The following is a 22,946-nucleotide window of genomic DNA, read 5'->3' as shown; positions in this document are numbered from 1 at the left end:
ACAAAAAAAAGTGTGGTGTGATTGCTTGTGTGGCTGCGCTTTTTTGCTTTTGTCTAAATCTGCTCTAAATCTTTCTCCTTCTCCCAGCCTTTTACAGAGTCTACATCCCCCTTTGGGAACATTGAATGGCTGGTAATATTGCTACAAGTGCAAAATGTTGGCTGTGTTTTGTTAAATTTAAGCCAATTTTCTTTCAGAAGACACCAGACAAGCATATTCAGCATATAAAGACACATAATCTATATCTTTATTTTTTTTTTGTAATTGAGAAGTATGAACAGTCAGCTTTGCAATCATTTAGTGTTTGTAATAAATTAATTAATATGTTGTAGTTATGTTTCATGTTAGTAAAACTTATTTCAGTGCATTCAGTTCTGTAAACTGTCAAACGAGACAATGTTTTTCCAGACCAGGGTGAAAAGCACAGTAGTACACATAACACACAGATAACGCACAATATATCAGGAAAGTAAGAATAAAATGTACATATTAATTACAGATAGATAAACAAAGTAAAATGCATAAATTAAATATTGTCAGGTACAAAACAAAATAACTGGTGACACTTGGAATACATTGCGGCAGGGAATTCAGAAGCCTAATGGAAGAAATTGTTCCCCATCCTGACCATCTTGTCTTTAAGTATCGGAGTCATGCATGTTAGAAAGTCAAAGAGGATGCTGGATGGGTGGGAGGGGGATCCTTGATAATTCTTAGGGCCTTGTGTGAGCAGTACTCCTGATAAAGGTCTCCGATGGATGGTAGGGAACCGCTATGATCCTCTCAGCCATTCTCACAATCCTTTGTAGGGATATATGGTCTGATGCTCTGCTATTTCCATTCTCGATGGAGATACAACTTATCAGGATGCTCTCAATGGTGCTCCTGTAAAATTCAGTTAAGATGGTGGGGTTCTGGGGGGACGACCCTTGCGTGTGTTGTTTACAAACCTAAAGCTTGGCTACCATTTAACTAATCAGACAAAAAATACCTTCCAATCACAGAAAAATATACAAAACCTGCTTCAGGAGGGTGATGGATGATTTTAATTTCTCCAGAATTCTGGCACAAAATTCAAAAATTATGGTAGTGCAGGTGATGATTTGTACAGATATAACATGAAATCTGGTGGATGAAGTTTTGAGACTTATCTGTTATATTTAGAATAGCACTAATAATATGTGCACTGTTTGAACAACATTGTGCTTTTGGTAGCAATGGTAGCCTTGGCTCTGAGCTAGAAGGTCATGGGTTCAAATCCCATTTCAAAGACTTTGGTGTAAAAAAAAGTCAAGACTTCAGTGCAGTACCAAGAGCTTGTTCCTTACTGCAGGTTAAGTCTTCAGATGTCATATCAAACTAAAACCTCATCTACATCTTAGGTAGCACTACTTTGAGGAAGTATTTGGGGTTTTGTATGTTGTCAAGGCCAATTTACACCTTAACAGGAAAACCAAAAACAAATTCTTAATTTTTGCTCTAATGAGACCTCACGATGCTTACAAATTGAGCGCAATGTTTCCTGTATATTTCAGAAAGAGCTGTTTTGAACTCCAGCTGACAGTTGAAATGCTCTTGCAATTGTACATTGAGACCACTGGATGTCATTGCAGCCATGAATATTTAGAGGCGTATTTTACAGAAATCACCCCATGAAAAACTAAAAATACAAAATAAATCAGAAACAAAACGTTGTTCAAAGATTCAGAGTACATTTATGTACTTTGTTAGGCATTAGGTGATAAAATTGCTATGAAAAATAAATCACTTTTGAATATTGGCAACTTACAAGTTGATTTGCAGTCCACTATTGTTGATTTCTCAGTGTCTCTGCGATATATTATGTGAGTTCTCTCAAAGACAAGGTCCCACCCACAAATTGGACTTGTCTGGAAGGTGAGATCGCATGGGAGCCCATGTTGACTAGCCAGATGTAGGCCATTTTTTGGTGGTGTACTTCACAGTGCTTGTGAAGCCTGTTTTTCCTAGTGCTGGTTTGTAGCCTTAAAGTTATTTATTTCCATGTTTGGGCAAATGGTAACAGCCCCAAGTATCCATTCAGACTCACAGACCCTTATAACTTGAATCCCTCGCTCCAGTCATTGAAATAATGCACACAAAATGCTGGAGGAACTCAGTAGGCCAGGCAGCATCTATGGAAGAGTAAACAGCCGACGTTTTAGGCCAAGACCCTTCATCAGGATCACTTGATGAAGGGTGTCGGCCTGAAAGGTTGAGTGTTTTCTTGTTGCGAAAGATGCTGCCTGGCCTGCTGAGTTCCTCTTGCAGTTTATGTGTATTACTTTGATTTCCAGCATCTGCAATTTTCCCCTGTCCCCAATTATCCATCATGTGCCTGAATAAATCCACCAGAGATACCAGGTTACCCACCATGCCACCCAGCAATTCTGAAAATCTACAGTACTTTGCAAAAGTCTTAGGCACATATATATAGCTAGGGTGCCGAAGATTTTGCACAATAATTATATGTATTACACTGCACTGCTGCCATAAAAACAGTTTTCATGTCATATGTGAATGATGATAAACCTAATTCTGATATGGGTCTCTATTGTGGACTGAGAGTGAGAACGTTACAGGGAGAGGGGAATTATGATTGCCAGAAGGAGAGGGGAGGGAGCAGGAAGCACAGAGGAACATTCTGCAGTGATCAATAAACCAATTGTTTGGAATCAAATGTCCTTACTAGAGTCTCAGGGCTGGGGGTGTCTGCACCTGCACCAACTCCTGCCCTGGCACTCCTTCTCTGCCACCTGTCCCACACTTCTCTTGCAGTGCTCCACCCTCGACATTCCCAACATCCTTTGCTCTCACCAGATTTACAAACTTGTTCTCCGCTCGACGTTGACAAATGTAGTACTCTGCAAAAGTCTTTTCTTTCTAAATCTTTTTATTAATATTAGTAATATGGACAGAATACAAATGATATATTGATAAAGAAATTACCAACATATAAATTCCATTACATATGAAAAAAAACATACATAATAGTTACAATATAAATGAGTTTACCAAAACATAAGCCATAAAATATATGTATGAACATAGTAAGTCTAAATATTTCATAATATATGATATAAAGAAAACAGAAAAAAGAAAGAAAAAAAAACAAAAAAAAATATAATGCCAAACTAGCTAATCTAATCTAATAACTAATAACTAATATAGAAGAACAAAGAAGCAAAAAAGAGAGGAAAAAAAGGGGGCTGTTTATAATATCTCACAAAAATAAGTATTCATCAATGCCGTCACTTCCGGTCCTCTCAAAATCCATAAGCTAAAAGCTGGGAAATCAAATGAACTTGGCACAGGGTCATATTACATCATATGAAAATGTTGAATAAATGGTCTCCATAACTTTTCAAATTTAATAGAAGTCTCAAAAGTACCACTTCTAATTTTTTCTAAATTTAAACATAACATAGTTTGAGAGAACCAATTAAATACAGTGGGAGGATTAATTTCTTTCCAATTCAACAATATAGATCTTCTAGCCATCAGAGTTAGAAATGCAATCATTCGACGGGCAGAAGAAGATAAATGCAGCGAGTCTAACATTGGTAAACCAAAAATTGCGGTAATAGGATGAGGTTGTAAATCGATATTCAAAACTGCAGAAATAATATCAAAAATATCTTTCCAATATTTCTCCAAAAATGAACAAGACCAAAACATATGAGTTAAAGACGCAATTTCAGAATGACATCTATCACAAATAGGACTAATATGAGAGTAAAAATGAGCGAATTTATCCTTGGACATATGGGCCCTATGTACGACCTTAAATTGTATTAGTGAATGTTTGGCACATAACGATGATGTATTAACTAATTGAAGAATTCTATCCCAATCCTCACTAGAAATACTAAGACTAAGCTCTCTTTCCCAATCCTTTTTAGTCTTATAAAGAGGCTCTGAACGTATCTTCATAATTATATTATAAAGTTTTGAAATAAGCCCTTTTTGAAAAGGGTCTAATTCAAATAAACTCCAAAATATCTGAAGGCACAAAATTTGGAAACATAGAGAGTACAGAACTTAAAAAATGTCTAATCTGTAAATATCTAAAAAAATGAAATCTAGGCAAGTTATATTTGTTGGATAATTGCTCAAAAGACATGAAACAATTATCTAAAAATAAATCAGAAAATCATAGTAATCCCTTAGTTTTCCAAGCCGAATAAGCTTGATCTATAATGGAAGGGTGAAAAAAAACAATTAGATACAATAGGACTATTTAAAACGAATTGAGTCAACCCAAAAAATCTCCGAAATTGAAACCATATACGCAAAGTATGTTTAACTATCGGGTTGTCAATTTGTTTCGACAATTTAGAAAGAGCAAAAGGGAGAGAAGTCCCTAAAATAGAACCCAGAGCATAAGCTGATACCGATTTAGTTTCTAAACTCACCCAACAAGGGCCAAAAGTTCCACCCCCATCTTTCAACCAACATAACAAATATCTAATATTAACTGCCCAATAGTAAAATCTGAAATTAGGTAATGCTAACCCGCCTTCCTTTTTTGTCTTCTGGAAATATGTTTTACCTAACCTGGGATTTTTATTCTGCCATATATATGAAGAAATTTTAGAGTCAACATTAGTAAAAAAAGATTTTGGGATAAAAATTGGTATCGCTTGAAAAATATATAAAAACTTAGGTAAAATAACCATCTTAATAGCATTAATCCTACCTATTAGGGATAAAGATAAAGGTGACCACTTAGTAAACAAATCTTTAATCTGATCAATCAAGGGTAAAAAATTAAATCTAAATAAATCTTCATGGTTTTTTGTGATTTTGATCCCTAAATAAGTAAAAGAGTCATTAACTAATTTAAAAGGTAAATTTCCATTAATTGGGACCCGTTTATTCAAAGGAAACAATTCACTTTTATTAAGATTTAACTTATACCCAGAAAACTCACTAAATTGAGCCAATAGTGATAAAACTGCTGGAATGGATTTCTCCGGGTTAGAAATGAATAGTAATAAATCATCTGCATACAAAGGTAACTTATGAATATCTGTCCCACGATTAATACCCAAAATATCCTGTGATTGTCTGATGGCAATTGCCAAAGGTTCTAAGGCAATGTTAAATAGTAATGGACTAAGAGGACATCCTTGTCTAGTGCCCCGAAATAAGCGAAAAAACGGGAGATCTTTGATTATTGGTAAACACTGAGGCTACTGGAGTATGATAAATCAATTTAATCCATGATATAAATATCGGACTAAAATTAAACTTCTCCAACACATTAAATAAGTAAGGCCATTCAACTCTATCAAATGCTTTCTCCGCATCTAATGAAATCACGCATTCTGAAGTGTCATGTGAGGGAGTATAAACAATATTCAACAATCTCCTAATGTTAAAAAAAGATTAACAGCTTATAAGAGCAGCTCGTTGAGCAGGAATGATTAAATTCAAAGAATTTTGCTTCCGCCTGGTAGAAGACTTTAGTCCTGACCTTTTAAAAAGAAGGCTTCTTTTTAAACCATTGATGGCTGAATGTTATGAGAAAAATCTGAAACCTGTGCTTCTATACCCTGCGAAGCTTCGAATTTCTCCATCGAATGCTTCACGACAAGTTTTCACTTCAACTTCAGAAGTGAGAAAATATCTGGAGGAGAACTTCCCTACTGCTACAGATACCAGTCTCTAATAAATGAACGATTCTGATCGTATAAGATGGTTCTCGATCTCTTAAACCAGAATTAAAATCTGGTTATTGGTGTAGGTTCATCCTATACTTTATACTTAAGTTAAAGTGTGTTTTCGTCATATTAATTGTTTTGCCTTATATACTTTAATCATTTAACTACATACTTGTCCATTAACTTTGTTCCTTCGAAGGTATATTTTTAATTCTTTGAAGGTGAATTTTTCTTTGATTAAGATGGTGGTTTTTTGAAAAAGATTTTTGGTTTTGCTTAAGATGGCGTTAATGTCTTTATTTTTTTCCGCCTTTTTCCTACAATGCATCGCTTATCATAACTTAAATATTTTTTGTTTTGTCTGGGCTAGAGCCCGATTTATAATTTTTTTTAGTGATTATATTTTTATTCTTTTTACAACTAACTATACTTAGAAATATGGTTTTTATTATAGCGATTTTAATTTTTAAAGTTGGGGTGATTCTTTTATATATATCCTTTATATATGGAGTGTTCTTCAGCTGACATGGGGGTAGGATTAGTCTTATTTTTTCCCTTTTTAAGTCATATTTTGGCTTTTTCTCTTTTGGAGGGTGGGGGGGGGGATGGTCTGTTTTCTAATTCTATTTTTTTTGTACCAGTTTGTGTTAGTTTTTTTATTTGGGCTGTTTTTGAACTTCAAATATGTCTGTGTTGTCATCACTTCCGGGTCTTCTCTTTACTTTTGTTCCTCTTCCGGGTGCATGAGATTATAAGTTGGTTAACCCTTTCTTGATTTTAGAATTATGGCTCAGACCATTAATTTTGTGTCTTGGAATAATAATGGTTTAAATCATCCAATTAAACGAAAGAAGATTTTCAAAGTATTCCAAAGACTTAATGCTCATATCATTTTTGTACAAGAAACTCATGTGAGGAAGGAGGACAAATTTCGTTTTTTTTAGATTTTGGCGGGGTCAACAGTATCACGCAAATTCGAATGTTAAAGTAAAAGGAGTTTTAATTTTTATTGACTCCTCTATTTCATTTGTTCAACATGATATTTTTTCAGATCCGAATGGCAGATTTTTGTTAATTACGGGTTTACTTTGTAATAAAAAGGTTGCTTTGGTTAATGTTTATGCTCCAAATGTGGATTGTCCTGACTTTTTTAAGTCTTTATTTACCTCTTTACCCAATCTAAACGAATATGTTAATAATGGGTGGTGACTTTAATTGTTGTTTAAATCCTCTGATGGATAAATCTTTATCTATTCAGACTTTACCTACTAAGTCGGCCACTTGTATTAACTCTTTTTTGACTGACAATGGAGTTTTTGATATTTGGAGATTCCGGCATCCTAATGACAAAGAGTTTTCTTTTTTCTCACATGTTTATCACTCTTATTCGAGAATTGATTATCTTTTTGTAGACTCTTGTTTTATTCCATTGGTAATCGGTTGTAACTATGATATTATAGCTATCTCTGATCATGCTCCATTATTACTTTCTATGAAATTTACGGATACAGCTTCTAATGCTAGACAATGGCGATTTGACTCTACCTTGTTGCAAGACTCTGACTTTATAAAATTTATGGAGGAGCAGATCGACTTCTTCTTTTCAACTAATTCTACAGATGATATTTCCTGCGGAACACTTTAGGACACTTTTAAAGCGTATATACGTGGACAGATTATTTCTTATTCTGTTGGTTTGAGGAAACGTACTAAGATGGAAACTCTCTTATTGGTTGATAAAATTAAAGAGATTGATAAGAAATATTCGATTGCTCCTAGTAAGGAGCTTTACAAACAAAGGGTTGAACTTCAAATGGAACATAGTTTATTACTTACATCCTCGATTGAAAATCAATAAATGAAATCTAAATCTGATTTTTACATACATTGTGATAAATCTGGTAAACTGTTAGCTAGTCAATTGAAGAATGGTTAAACGTCAAATCACTAAGTTTGGTCAGCAAAATGGGAATCTGACAGTTAATCATGATGAGATAAATAAGGCATTTCAAGACTTCTATACCTCCCTGTATCAATCTGAATTTCCTCAAGATCATAATACCATGTCTGATTTTCTTGGGAAATTAAATTTTCCAAGATTATCATCTGATGATCTTTTGATATTGGATACTCCTATTACGGATGTAGAAATTAAGGGGGCTATTTCCTCAATGAATTCTGGGAAAGCACCGGGTCCAGATGGTTATACAGTTGAATTTTTAAAAATTTTTTCCGCTACTCTTTCCCCTTGGTTAGGTAAGGTTTTTGAGGAAGCCATTAGATTGGGGAATTTGCCACAATCTTTTTATAGAGCTTCCATTTCTTTAATATTGAAGAAAGATAAAGACCCTACTAACTGTGCTTCTTATAGACCTATATCTTTATTGAATGTAGACTCCATGATTTTTTCCAAGTTACTGGCATCTAGATTGGAGAAGGTATTACCCAAAATTATTTCAGATGATCAAACTGGTTTTATTAAAAATCTGCAAAAGTCTTAGGTACCCTGACTATATACTGTAATGTGGCTGAGACTTTGGCACAGGACTGTTGGCATTCGTCACCCCCATGTCCTGCTTCCCCTCACCTCTTTGCAGATTCACTGTCTGTCGAGACCAAGGTGGCCAACCTTTTAAATTCCATGCGTCAATTTTTTTGCACGAGTTCAGATGCACCATACAACTCTTGTACCCCCATTCAATTCTTGTAAAAATATGTTAATATAGACATATTTAGCATTTTTACATGATATATTGATATAATATAAAAACCAGATAAACATTACTTACTTTAATGAGACTTATAACAAATACATTTTGTCTTCTTTTGATTTCTTCCTTTTTCTTAATCACATATTCTTTCCGTAACTCAGACCCAAGCACTAGCTTCAGTTTTCCTTCTATTTCAGTCTGATGTTGTGTTTTATAGTATCTATTAAGATCACATCTTCTATTAGATGAGAAAGTGTTTTCACAAACAATGCACAACGGTTTTCTCGACGGACCCGCTGTAAATAAGAACTCATTTTCCCACTGTTCATTGAATTAATGCTTACTACCTTTCTGCTTTTCTTATGCTCATTTTCTTTTGCACTGTGACGGGTAACTGAATGTAAAAACAAGGCTTAGTTTTTGAAGAAGTACAAAACTGCAAATGTTCACAAAGGACGAACAAAGCACAACTCCGTAGCGCACGAGTGTCAGTTGTAAACTAAGACGCCTGGGAACTATGGAGCTATGAGGGAGGAGCTGGCCAAAGTTCAATGAAACAATACCCTAGCAGGGAAGACAGTGGAACAACAATGGCAGGTATTTCTGGGAATAATGCAGAAGGTGCAGGATCGGTTCATTCCAAAGAGGAAGAAAGATCCTAAGGGGAGTAAGGGGCGGCCGTGGCTGACGAAGGAAGTAAAGGGCAGTATGAAAATAAAAGAGAAGTATAACATAGCAAAGATGAGCGGGAAACCAGAGGACTGGGAAGCTTTTAAAGAGCAACAGAAGATAACAAAAAGGCAATACGCCAAGAAAAAATGAGGTACGAGGGTAAACTAGCCAAGAATATAAAGGAGGATAGTAAAAGCTTCTTTAGGTATGTGAATAGCAAAAAATCCCTAGTGCCTTCACTAGGGAAGACACAAACAATCTCTCAGATGTAATAGTGGCCAAAGGAACTAGGGTAAAGGATGAACTGAAGGAAATTTATATTAGGCAAGTAACGGTGTTGGATAGACTGTTGAGTCTGAAGGCTGATAAGTCCCCGGGACCTGATGGTCTGCATCCCAGGGTACTTAAATGAGGTGGCTCTAGAAATCGTGGACACATTGGTAATCATTTTCCAATGTTCTATAGATTCAGGAACAGTTCCTGCTGATTGGAGGGTGGCAATGTTGTCCCACTTTTCAAGAAAGGAGAGAGAGAGAAAACAGGGAATTATAGACCGGTTAGCCTGATGTCAGTGGTGGGAAAGATGCTGGAGTCAATTATAAAAGAGGAAATTATGACACATTTGGATAGCAGTAGAAGGATCAGTCTGAGTCAGCATGGATTTATGAAGGGAAAATCATGCTGGACTGATCTTCTGGAATTTTTTGAGGATGTAACTATGAAAATGGACAAGGGAGAGCCAGTGGATGTAGTGTACCTGGACTTCCAGAAAGCTTTTGATAAAGTCCCACATAGGAGATTAGTGGGCAAAATTAGGGCACATAGTATTGGGGGCAGAGTACTGACATGGATTGAAAATTGGCTGGCTGACAGGAAACAAAGAGTAGTGATTAACGGGTCCCTTTTGGAATGGCAGGCTGTGACCAGTGGGGTACTGCAAGGTTCGGTGCTGGGACCACAGCTGTTTACAATGATTTAGATGAAGGGATTAAAAGTAACATTAGCAAGTTTGCTGATGACGCAAAGCTGGGTGGCAGTGTGAAATGTCAGGAGGATGTTATGAGAATGCAGGGTGACTTGGACAGGTTGGGTGAGTGGGCAAATGTATGGTAGATGCAGTTTAATGTGGATAAATATGAGGTTATTCACTTTGGTGGCAAGAACAGGAAGGCAGGTTACTATCTAAATGGAGTCAAGTTAGGAAAAGGGGAAGTACAACGAGATCTAGGTGTTCTTGTACATCAGTCAATGAACGCAAGCATGCAGGTACAGCAGGCAGTGAAGAAAGCTGGCTTTTATAACAAGGAATTGAGTATAGGAGTAAAGAGGTCCTTCTGCAGCTGTACAGGGCCCTGGTGAGACCCCACCTGGAGTATTGTGTGCAGTTTTGGTCTCCAAATTTGAGGAAGGACATTCTTGCTATTGAGGGAGTGCAGCGTAGGTTCACAAGGTTAATTCCCGGAATGGCGGGACTGTCATACGTTGAAAGATTGGAGCGACTGGGCTTGTATACACTGGAATTTGGAAGGATGAGAGGGGATCTGATTGAAACATATAAGATTATTAAGGGATTGGACACACTGGAGGCAGGAAGCATGTTCCCGCTGATGGGTGAGTCCAGAACTAGAGGCCACAGTTTAAGAATAAGGGATAGGCCATTTAGAACAGAGACGCGGAAAAACTTTTTCACCCAGATAGTGGTGGATATGTGGAATGTTCTGCCCCAGAAGGCAGTGGAGGCCAAGTCTCTGGATGCATTCAAGAGAGAGTTAGATAGAGCTCTTATAGATAGCGGGGTCAAGGGATATGGGGAGAGGGCAGGAACGGGGTACTGATTGTGTATGATCAGCCATGATCACAGTGGATGGCATTGCTGGCTAGAAGGTCCGAATGGCCTACTCCTGCACCTACTGTCTATTGTCTATTGCCCCTCAGGATCAAACAAGTATCAAATGTGTATTGAACAGTTATGGAATGACTGCAGAACAAAAGTCCTTCTTTCCTAGTTTGACTCATTGAACATTTTTTTAATTGAAAACAGATTAATGTGAAAGAAGATAACATTCGCCAAAAGATGTGCACGGAATAATAAAATCGCTAAAAATAATTGCTAAGTTTTAGATTTATTCTCAGTAAAACCCATTTCTAGCTCTAAGCTACTTAAATTCTTGTTATAGATTTTTTTTCTATAAATCGGTTTTTGGTTAATACTTTGTGCATGAGTAGGCTTACATTTTTATTATTATCACTGGGGTGCAATGTACCACTTCTAATCATCCAATGCGCCACTTATGGCGCATGCACCATAAGTTGGCCATCCCTGCTCTAGACTTTCTGAATCTCTCTGGTACAGAAGCTTTTTTCATGCTTATTGACTACCCCAGCACCTCACAATCTACAAACCCCATTTCCAGAAAAGTTGGGATATTTTCCAAAATGCAAAAAAAAAACAAATATCTGTGATATGTTAATTCACATGAATTTTTATTTAACTGACAGAAGTACAAAGAAAATAGTTTCAATAGTTTTACTGACCAACTTAATTGTATTTTGTAAATATACACAAATTTAGAATTTGATGGCTACAACACACTCAACAAAAGTTGGGACAGAGGCATGTTTACCATTGTGTTACATCACCTTTCCTTTTAATAACACTTTTTAATCGTTTTGGAACTGCGGATACTAATTGTAGTAGATTTGCAATTGGAAATTTTGTCCATTCTTGCTTGATATAAGACTTCAGCTGCTCAACAGTCCGTGGTCTCCGTTGTCTGATTCTCCTTTTCATGATGCGCCATACATTTTCAATAGGAGATAGATCTGGACTGGCAGCAGGCCAGTCAAGAACACGTACTCTGTGTCTATAAAGCCACGCTGTTGTAGCCCGTGCAGAATGTGGTCTGGTATTGTCCTGCTGAAATAAGCATGGACGTCCCTGGAAGAGACGTCGCCTTGATGGCAACATATGTCTCTCTAAAATCCTAATATACGCCTCAGAGTCAATGGTACCTTCGCATACATGCAACCCACCCATGCTGTGGGCAATAATGCACTCCCATACCATCACAGATGCTGGCTTTTACACCTTTTGCTGATAACAATAAGGATGGTCATTTTCATCTTTGGCACAGAGAACTCGACGCCTGTTTTTTCTGAAAACTAGCTGAAATGTGGACTCATCTGACCACAGCACACGGTTCCACAGTCTTTCGGTCCATCTGAGATGAGCTCAGGCCCAGAGAACTCACCGGCGTTTCTGCATAGAGCTGATGTATGGCTTCCTCCTTGCGTAATACAGTTTCAAGTTGCATTTCTGGATGCAGCAACGGACTGTGTTAAGTGACAGTGGTTTTCCGAAGTACTCCTGAACCCAGGTGGCTATAATTGTCACAGTAGCATGACGGTTACTTAGGCAGTGCCGCCTGAGGGCTCGAAGATCACGTGCATTCAACAGTGGTTTCCGACCTTGCTCTTTACGCACTGAGATGTCTCTGAATTCTCTGAATCTTTTCACAATATTATGTACTGTAGATGTTGAAAGACCTAAATTCTCTGCAATCTTGCATTGGGAAATGTTCCTTTTGAACTGACTAACAATTCTCTCACGAATTTTGGCACAAAGTGGTGGGCCACGACCCATCCTTGCTTGCAAAGACTGAGCCTTTGATGGATGCTACTTTTATACCCAGTCATGATACCTCACCTGCTACCAATTAGCCTGCTTAATGTGGAGTCTTCCAAACCGGTGTTACTTGAATATTCTGTGCACTTTTCAATCTTATTTTAACTCTGTCCCAACTTTTGTTGAGTGTGTTGCAGCTATCAAATTCTAAATTTGTGTAAATTTACAAAATACAATTAAGTTGGTCAGTAAAACTATTGAAAATCTTTGTACTTTTGTCAGTTAAATAAAGGTTCACGTGAATTAACGTATTACAGATTTTTGTTTTTATTGCATTTTGGAAAATATCCCAACTTTTCTGGAAATGGGGTTTGTAAAAGCATCTGAAATCTCTGATTACCGTAAATTCCAGACTATAAGCCGCTACTTTTTTCCCACGCTTTGAACACTGTGGCAACACTGCGGCCTATACTATGGTGCGGCTAATGCATGTTTTTTTTTCATGCCGCCAAAAACATTTTGCCTCGTAACAGTAGACCAATAAAATTGATGAGTAGTTCACAGAGGTCCAATGAAATTGTACGATAAATCAAGCGCACTTTCACAATTAAATTATTGTAAATCAGTCATTTGTACTCACCCTCATCAACATAGAAAACACTCGAAGAAAAGCATGTGATGCAGCTTTTAAGTTAAAGGTGATCAATCTGGCAGTTGAAGAAGGAAATCGAGCTGCTGCACATAATCTTGGCATAAATGAATCGATGGTGAGACGGTGGAGACGCCAGCATGAAGAACTGAGTCAATGCAAAAAGACGACAAAAGCTTTCAGAGGTAATCATAGCAGATGGCCCGAACTTGAAAACTTTCTTGAAGACTGGGTTAACACACAGAGAACAGGCGGCCGCGGTGTTTCCACCGTGCAGATCAGACTGAAGGCTAAAGCATTCGCCACCAAAATGAAAATTGAAGATTTTAGAGGTGGGCCATCATGGTGTTTTAGATTTATGAGATGCAAAGGCCTGTCCGTCAGGGTACGCACGACTCTGTGTCAGCAGCTCCCTCCCGACACCACGAGGAAAAACTTGCTAACTTCCGCACATTCACTCAAACAAAGATAGCGGAGAATTCCATCGGGCCAGATGATATCATAAATATGGATGAAGTACCTTTGACGTTTGACCTGCCTCTCACTCGGACTGTTAATAAAAAAGGTGACTCATCCATCACACTGAGAACAAGTGGCCATGAGAGAACGCATTTTACTTGTGTTCTGAGCTGCACAGCATCCGGACTAAAGCTTCCACTGATGGTTATTTTTTAAGCGGCTGACAATGAAAGTTCAGTGAAAACTGCCATCAAGAGTACAAACTCAATTCCAGCTGTGATTCCTGGGGGCACCATGAAGTATTTGCAGCCACTGGACATCAGCGTGAACCGGGCATTTAAAGTGGCGCTGCGCGTTGAGTGGGAGGCTTGGATGACGAGTGGCGAGAAATCCTTTACTAAAACAGGATGCATGCGAAGAGCATCTTTAACTCAAGTCTGCCAGTGGATCCTAAATGCGTGGAGCCGTGTCACAACATCCACCATCACCAACGGGTTTCGAAAGGCTGGACTGCGTGATGAAGAGGACCGCGTGCGCTCAAGTAAGAGCGACAACGAAGAGACTGAAGTGAGTGATGAGATCCTGAGGTTGTTCAATTCGGACACTGAAGGACTTTGATGGTTTTAGTGCGCAGGAGGAAGACGAAGAAGGCGATCAATAACTTTTCCTGGTAGGCTGCAGTATATATATTTTTTTTACCAGTCGTTAGGAGATATTGGAATGTTGTTCGTGCACTGTTCAGTAAAAAAGTATACGCAACGTAATTTGTGTGTAACCAATATGTATGTATATTTAAAAGTAGCTGTGTTACAGGCACTGTTCGAAAAAAAAGCATTTGCAATATGTATTTGTTTATGTTACCATACGGATTTAATTAATAGTTAAAAAATCCTCACGTGTAATATCTTTCTGTGTGAATATCTCATATTACAACATGGGACACCTGCGGCTTAAAATCTGGTGCAGCTTGTACAAGTACAAAATTGATTTTCTTTCTAAAATTAGAGCGTGCGGCTTTTAATCAGGTGCGCTCTGTAGTCCGGAATCTACGGTATGTTTAACGTAACGTTCAGACAACAACTAACCCTAATGATCTTCAGAGCACATTGTCCCTATGATATTACCCCTGTGATCCTCATCTTTCATTAGCCTTATCTGCCTCTTTTCATTCCATTTCTTCTACCTCAGTCATTCCTTCACTCCTTCTGATTTAGATCTTCTCTCCTTCATTCTTTCCACCCTGTAGATCTTCAGCTCTTTTGATGCTAATCTCTTTTGTTAACTTTTTTTTCTAGCACTTAAAATCAGTTTCAGAAATCCTCTTAACTGATTTTTTTCCACTTATGAGTATCTTCCTGCCTGTCTTGATGCTTGTTTTTCTGTTCATCCTGTGATGCACCTTAATTTGGGTATCTAGTACTGATCCCTGTGGAACACCACTTGTCACCATCCTCCATGCAGAATACGAACCATCTACGCATACCTCCTTACTTTCTGAAGGAGCCTTGCATGTGGAACCTTATCGAATGCCTTACTGAAATTCATATAACTACATCCACTATTCTACCTTCATCAATGTGTTTTGTTACATCCTCAAAGAATTCAATCAGGTTCGTAAGGCACGACCTACCCTTGACAAAGCCATGCTGACTATCCCTAATCAGATTATGCCTCTCCAAATGTTCATAAATCCTGTCTCTCAGGATCTTCTCCAGCAGTTTTCCCACCACTGAAGTCAGACTCACTGGTCTGTAATTTCCTGGGTTATCTTTATTCCCTTTCTTGTAGAAGGGAACAATGTTTGCAACCCTCCAATCCTCCGGCACTTCTCCTGTCCCTATTGATGATGCAAAGATCATCACAAGAGGCTCAGCAATCTTCTCCCTCACTTCCCACAGTAGCCTGGGGTATATCTCATCTAGTCTAACTTATCTAACTTAATGCTTTTCAAAAGCTCCAGCACATCTTCTTTCTTAATGTCTGTATGCTCAAGTGTTTCAGTCCACTGTAAGTCATCCCCACAATTGCCAAGTTCTTTTTCCCTGGTGAATACTGAAGCAAAGTATGCATTATACCTCTGCTACCTCCTCCAACTCCAAGCATGTTTCCACTATCACACCTGATTGGTCTTATTGGTCCGATGTGTTGCTCAAGATTTTCAGCATGTGGAGAATCTTTTGTGTTCATAATGTTAGACCCTTTGTATTTGAAAGTATATGTCTATATTATCTACACATGTGAAAATGAGGTTAACAATCAGGCTCTTGAATCAGTGTGGATAACTTCACTCACCCCCAACACTGAACTGATTGCACACCTATGGACTTAATTTCTAGGACACTGCAACTCATTTTCTCAAGATTTATTACTTATTTTTTATTATTAGTATTTTGTTTTTATTTTCTTCATTGTATGAGTTACAGGGCAATAGAAGTGTGGTACAATTGAAACAGATAGCACCAAATATTGGACTGAAATTGTGTTATATTTGAATCCATGCAGCATAAAAAATAAAATGGATGAACTTGAAATTCAGCTACAGATTGGCAAGTATGACGTTGTGGCCATCTCTGAAACTTGGCTAAAGGATGGCTGCCATTGGGATCTGATCGCCCAAGAATATATGGTGTATTGGAAAGATTGGCTAGTAGGCAGAAGGGGTCGTGTGGCCCTGTGTATAAGAAATAATATTAAATCATTAGAAAGGGATGACATAGGATCGGAAGGTGTTGAGTCTCTATGGGTTGAGTTAAGAAATGGCAAGGGTAAAAGGACCATAATGGCAGTTGCATACAGGCCTCCAAACAGCAGGAGATAGAAAAGGCATGTCAGAAGGGCAATGTCATAATAATTGTTGGGGATTTTAACATGAAAGTGGATTGGGAAAACCAGGCCTTGAGAGAGAGAAATTGTCGAATGTCTAAGGGATGGCTTTTTAGAACAGCTTGTTGCTGAGCCCACTAGGGGAATCAGCTGTGCTGGATTGGGTGTTGTGCAATGATCCGGAGTTGATAAGAGAGCTTAAAGTTAAGGAACTCTAAGGGAATAGTGATCACAATATGATCTAGTTGACTTTGAAACTTGAAACGGAGAAACTGAATTCCAATGTCTCAGTATTTCAGTGGAATAAAGAAAATTTCAATGGCATGAAAGGGGAACTGGCCAAGGTTGGCTGGAAAGTGACACTAGCAGGAAGGACAGCAGAGCAGCAATGGCTGGAGTTACTGCGAAAAATGAGGCGTGCAAGCCAGATATATTCCAAATAAGAAGAAATTTTTGAATTGAAGTAGGACATGTGGCTGACAAGTGAAGTCAGAGCCAAAGTAGAAGCAAAAGAGAGGGCATAAAAGGAAGCCAAAGCTAGTGGGAAGATGGAGGGTTGGGAAGCTTTTAAAAACTTGCAGAAGGGAACTAAGAAGGTCATTCGGAAGGAAAAGATGAATTATGAAAGGAACCTGATGACTAATATCAAAGAAGATACTAAAAGCTTTTTTAAGTATATAATATATAAAAAGCAAAAGAGAGTTGAGGGTAGATATAGGACCAATAGAAAATGATGCTGGAGATATTGTAATAAGAGACGCAGAGACGGCAGAGGAACTGAATGCGTAGTTTGCATCAGTCTTCACAGTGGAAGACATCTGCATTATACCGGATATTCAAGAGTGTCAGGGAAGTGAAGTATGTGCAGTGAAAATTACGACTGAGAAAGTGCTCAGGAAGCTGAATGGTCTGAAGGTGGTTAAATCTCCCGGCCCTATGTGGAATGCACCCTTAGGTTCTGAAGGAAGTAGCTGGAGAGACTGCAGAGGCATTAACAATGATTTTTCAAGAATCAATAGATTCTGGCATTGTACTGGATGACTGGAAAATTGCAAATGTTACTCCGCTATTTAAGAAGAGTGGAAGGCAGCAGAGAGGAAACTATAGACCTATTAGTTTGATATCAGAGGTTGGGAAGTTGTTGGAATCAATTTTTAGGAATGAGATTATGGAATAGCTGAAAGCACATGAAAAGATAGGCCAAAGCTAGCATAGCTTCCTGAAAGGACAATCCTGTCTGATTAACCTACTGCAATTTTTTGAGTAAATTACAAGCAGAATAGACAAAGGAGATGCAGTAGATAGACAAGAAAGCCTTTGATAAGGTCCCACATAGGAGATTAGTGGGCAAAATTAGAGCTCATGGTATTGGGGGTAGGGTACTAATATGGATAAAAAATTGGTTGGCAGACAGGAAACAAAGAGTAGGGATTAACGGGTCCTTTTCAGAATGGTGGACAGTGACTAGTGGGGTATTGCAAGGCTCAGTGTTGGGACCACAGCTATTTACAATATACATTAGTCAAGTCAAGTCAAGTCAACTTTTATTGTCATTTTGACCATAACTGCTGGTACAGTGCATAGTAAAAATGAGACAACGTTTTTCAGGACCATGATGTTGCATGACAAGGTACAAAAAACTAGACTGAACTATGTAATTAAAAAAAAACACAGAGGAAGCTACACTAGACTACAGACTACAGACTACAGACCTACACTGGACTGCATAAAGTGCACAAAAACAGTGCAGACATTACAATAAATAATAAACAGAACAATAGGGCAAGGTGTCAGTCCAGGTTCCAGGTATTGAGAAGTCTGATAGCTTGGGGGAAGAAACTGTTATATAGTCTGGTCGTGAGAGCCCGAGTGCTTTGGAGCCTTTTCCCAGATGGCAGGAGGGAGAAGAGATTGTATGAGGGGTGCAAGGGGTCCTTCATAATGCTGTTTCCTTTGCGGATGCAGCGTGTAGTGTAAATGTCCGTGATGACGGGAAGAGAGATCCCGATGATCTTCTCAGCTGACCTCACTATCTGCTGCAGGGTCTTGCGATCCGAGATGGTGCAATTTCCGAACCAGGCAGTGATGCTCAGGATGCTCTCAATACAACCTCTGTAGAATGTGATGAGGATGGGGGGTGGGAGGTGGACTTTCCTCAGCCTTCGAAAAAAATAGAGACGCTGCTGGGCTTTCTTTGCTATGGAGCTGATGTTGAGGAACCAGGTGAGATTTTCCGTCAGGTGAACACCAAGAAATTTGGTGCTGTTATGATTTCTACCGAGGAGCCGTCAATGTTCAGCGAGGAGTGGTTACTCCGTGCCCTCCTGAAGTCAACAACCATCTCTTTTGTTCACCTTAAGAGATAGGTTGTTGGCTCTTCACCAGTCCGTTACCTGCTGCACCTCCTCTCTGTAAGCTGACTTGTCGTTCTTGCTGATGAGACCCACCACTGTTGTGTCATCGGCGAACTTGATGATATGGTTCAAGCTGTGTGTTGCAGCACAGTCGTGGGTCAGCAGAGTGAACAGTTTTGATTTAGATTAAGGGATTAAAAGTAACATTAGCAAATTTGCAGATGACATAAAGCTGTGTGGCAGTGTGAAATATGAGGAGGATGTTAGGAGAATGCTGGGTGACTTGGACAGGTTGGATGACTTGGGCAGATGCATGCCAGATGCAGTTTAATCTGGATAAATGTGAAGTTATCCATTTTGGTGGCAGGAACAGGAAGGCAGATCACTATCTGAATGGTGTCAAGTTGGGAAAAGGGGAAGTACAATGAGATCTCGGTGTCCTTGTTCATCAGTCACTGAAAGTAAGCATGCAGGTACAGCAGGCAGTGAAGAAAGCTAATGGCATGTTGGCCTTCATAACAAGAGGAGTTGAGTATAGGAGCAAAGAGGTCCTTCTGCAGTTGTACAGGGCCCTGGTGAGACCACACCTGGCGTATTGTGTTCAGTTTGGTCTCCAAATTTGAGGAAGGACATTCTTGCCATTGAGAGAGTGCAGCATAGGTTTATGAGGATGATTTACGGGATGGCTGGACTGTCATATGTTGAAAGATTGGAGTGACTGGGCTTGTATACACTTAATTTAGAAGGATGAGAGGGGATCTGATTGAGACATATAAGATTATTAAAGGATTGGGCACACTAGGGGCAGGAAACATATTCCCGATGTTGGGGGAGTCCAGATCCAGAGACCACAGTTTAAGAATAAGGGGTAGGCCATTTAGAACGGAGTTTCGGAAAAATTTTTTCACCCAGAGAGTTGTGGATCTATGGAATGCTCTGCCTCAGAAGGCAGTGGAGGCCAATTCTCTGGATGCTTTCAAGAAAGAGTTAGATAGAGCTCTTAAAGATAGTGGAGTCAAGGGATATGGGGAGAAGGCAGGAACGGGGTACTGATTGTGGATGATCACCCATGATCACGTTGAATGGCGGTGCTGGCTCAAAGGACCGAATGGTCTACTCCTGCACCTATTGTCTATTGTCTATGTATTTGGAGTTTTAGAAGACCTTTGACAAAGTGTTGCTCATGAGGCTGCTTAGCAAGATGAGAGCTCATGGAATTACAGGGGAGTTACTAGCATGAGTGGAGCTTTGGCTTGATCAGCAGAAAACAGAGAGTGGGAATAAAGGGATCCTATTCTGGCTGGCTGCTGGTTACCAGTGGAGTTCCACAGAGGTTGGTGTTGGGACTGCTGCTTTTTATGATGTACAGTATGTCAATGATTTGGACTACAGGATTAATGGATTTGTGGCTAAATTTGTTGATAATACAAAGATAGGTGGAGGAGTGGGTAGTGTTGAGGAAACAGAGAGCCTGCCGAGAGACTTAGATAGTTTAGGGCGGGGGTCGGCAACCTGCGGCTCCCGAGCCATTTGTGGCTCTTTCACCTCTGTGCTGCGGCTCCCTGTGGCTTTGGGAAATAATTGGTCAGTATTTAATTAAAATGTATTTTATGTTAGTTTGTTAGCTTTTGAAATGTAATTATGGTGATCTTGTACATTTCCTGCCACATCCGAAACGGCTCACAATTAGCCGGCATTCCGGCTAAGGGAGATAGCCTACGGGGGTTTGTGAGTACTCGTCTTTTGCAGCATCTGCGTCCATGGGGGCTGGGTTGAGGGAGGCTTAAAAGCAAGGCTGTTTAGTTCGAATAAAGCTATCTTTGACTGCAGTTTACTGACACCGCTACAACGTGTTTTTATCGCTGGCTGTCCAGACGGAAGGTGCTGAAACGCTTTGTCGCGTGTCTGGAAGAAGTGAAAACTTTCCTGGGCAGCAAAGGGCTCACCTTTCCTGAGCTGGAACAGCCAGAGTGGCTGGAAAAGCTACACTTCATGGTAGACATGACAGCGCACCTGAACACGCTGAACACAGCTCTTCAGGGGAAAGGACGTACAGCCCTGCACATGTTGGAGGATGTTTTGGCATTCGAGCGCAAGTTGACAGTGCTTGCCAGAGATTTACAGAAAGGCACTTTGTCTCACTTCCCCAATTTGAGAGAGTTCAAACAAGGTCACGACATGATAATTTCGGAGTATTTACATTCTGCAATCATCGCAATGCAAACATCGTTTGGGAAACGCTTCTGTGAGTTCAGAGAGGAAAAAAACACATTATCCTTCCCGGTCACTCCCTTAAGCATCGATCCTTCCCTACTGAATACGACTGCATTGGCAGGTGTGAGTCAACCTGATCTTGAGATGGAACTGGCCGACATAGCCGACAAAGACATATGGGTGTCCAAGTTTAGACGCTTGACAGCAGACCTTGAAGATGTTGCCCGTCAGAAGGCCGTTCTTGCTCAGAAACACAAATGGAGTGATATTGAAAACCTCACAGATGACAGCTTGCGATCCTGTGTAAAGATGAAGGTGACATCATACAGCCCTGATGTGCAGACGCTGTGCGCTGAGGTCCAGGAGCAGAAATCCCATTAACCAAGTATGATAAATATTTTAATTGCCTATTATTTTACTTATATTCATATTTTTTCATAGTTCAGTGAAATAGTCCTTTCATTTTTCAGGATGACAGCTGGCTGACGTTATTTTTGGTTTGCTGCTGGCGGAAAATTTAAGTTCGGCGTTTTTCATAAATACAAGAAGGACTCAAATAGACATTGAATATTTTACTTAAAAGTAACTTTCAACCCAACGTCTTTTTTTCGGAGTTCAAAATGTTTTTGTTGCATGCAGAAATGTAATTTCGTTTTCTCTGCAGGAGTTCATCAATTTCATAAATGCAACACATTATAGTTTGTTTATACATAGCATAAAGGCAAAAAAAAACGTTGTATGCAGTGTTATTTCATTTTAAATGTCAAACGGGTTTTGCGGCTCCCAGTGTTTTCTTTTCTGTGGGAAACGGGTCCAAGTGGCTCTTTCAGTGGTAAAGGTTGCTGACCCCTGGTTTAGGGGAATGGGCAAAGAAGTGGCAAATGAAATACGATGTTGGAAAGTGTATAGTCATACACTTTGGTGGAAGAAATAAATGGGCAGACTATTATTTAGATGGGGAGAGAATTCAAAATGCAGTTACAAAGGGACTTGAGAGTCCTTGTACAATATACTGTAAAGGTTGATTGTGAAGAAAGCGAATACAGTGTTGGCATTCATTTCTAGAGGTGTAGAATATAAGAGCCAGGATGTGATGTTGAGGCTCTAAAAGGCACTCTTGAGACCACACGGAGTATTGAGTGAAGTTTTGGGCTCCTTATTTTAGAAGGGATATACTGACTTTGGAGAGGATTCAGAGAAGATTTGCAAAAATGATTCCAGGAATGAAAGGGTTACCATATGAGGAACATCAGGCAGCTCTTTGGCTGTATTCCCTGGAGTTCAGGAGAATGGAGGTGTGGACTCTCATAGAAGCATTCCGAATGTTAAAAGGCCTGAACAGATTAGGTGCGACATAGTTATTTCCCATGGTAGGGGATTCTAGAACAAGAGTGCATGACTTCAGGATTGAAGAACATCTATTTAGAACAGAGATACAGAGAAATTAAGAGGGTGATAAATCTGTGGAATTTGTCGCCGTGAGCAGCTGTGGAGGCCATGTCATTTAAGGCAGAGGTAGATAGGTTCTTCATTAGGCAGGGCATCAAAGAGTTGGGGAGAAGACAGGGGAGTGGGGATGACTGGAAGAATTGATTCAGTCCATGGTTGGCAGAGCAGACTCCATGGGCTGAATGGCCTACTCCTGCTCCTATATCTTAATGTCTTAAATATCTAATCGGCCCATCATGTGGTAGCAACTCGATGCATAAAACCATGTAGACATGGTCAGGAGGAGGTTTGGTGGTTGTTCAGACC

General features: G+C 39.4%; 2 protein-coding genes across 2 annotated transcripts in view; both read left to right on the top strand.

Moving 5' to 3' along the window:
* The window catches only part of fbxl17 (F-box and leucine-rich repeat protein 17), a 706,116-nt gene that overhangs the window by 179,712 nt on the left and 503,458 nt on the right, over nt 1–22,946 (top strand). The gene's annotated exons all lie outside the window — the stretch shown is intronic.
* LOC132393977 (general transcription factor II-I repeat domain-containing protein 2-like) overlaps nt 20,574–22,946 on the top strand; it is a 210,513-nt gene continuing 208,140 nt past the window's right edge. Inside the window, exon 1 of the mRNA XM_059969497.1 lies at nt 20,574–21,576. Within this exon, the coding sequence (XP_059825480.1) occupies nt 20,970–21,572 (603 nt within the window). The 5' untranslated portion in view covers nt 20,574–20,969 and the 3' untranslated portion in view covers nt 21,573–21,576. The remainder of the gene's footprint in view (nt 21,577–22,946) is intronic.

The sequence above is a fragment of the Hypanus sabinus genome, chromosome 5 (assembly GCF_030144855.1).
Source record: "Hypanus sabinus isolate sHypSab1 chromosome 5, sHypSab1.hap1, whole genome shotgun sequence".
Taxonomy (NCBI): Eukaryota; Metazoa; Chordata; class Chondrichthyes; order Myliobatiformes; family Dasyatidae; genus Hypanus; species Hypanus sabinus.
The sequence above is the reverse complement of the archived record's forward strand: the minus strand, read 5'-3'. Positions and strand labels throughout refer to the sequence as shown.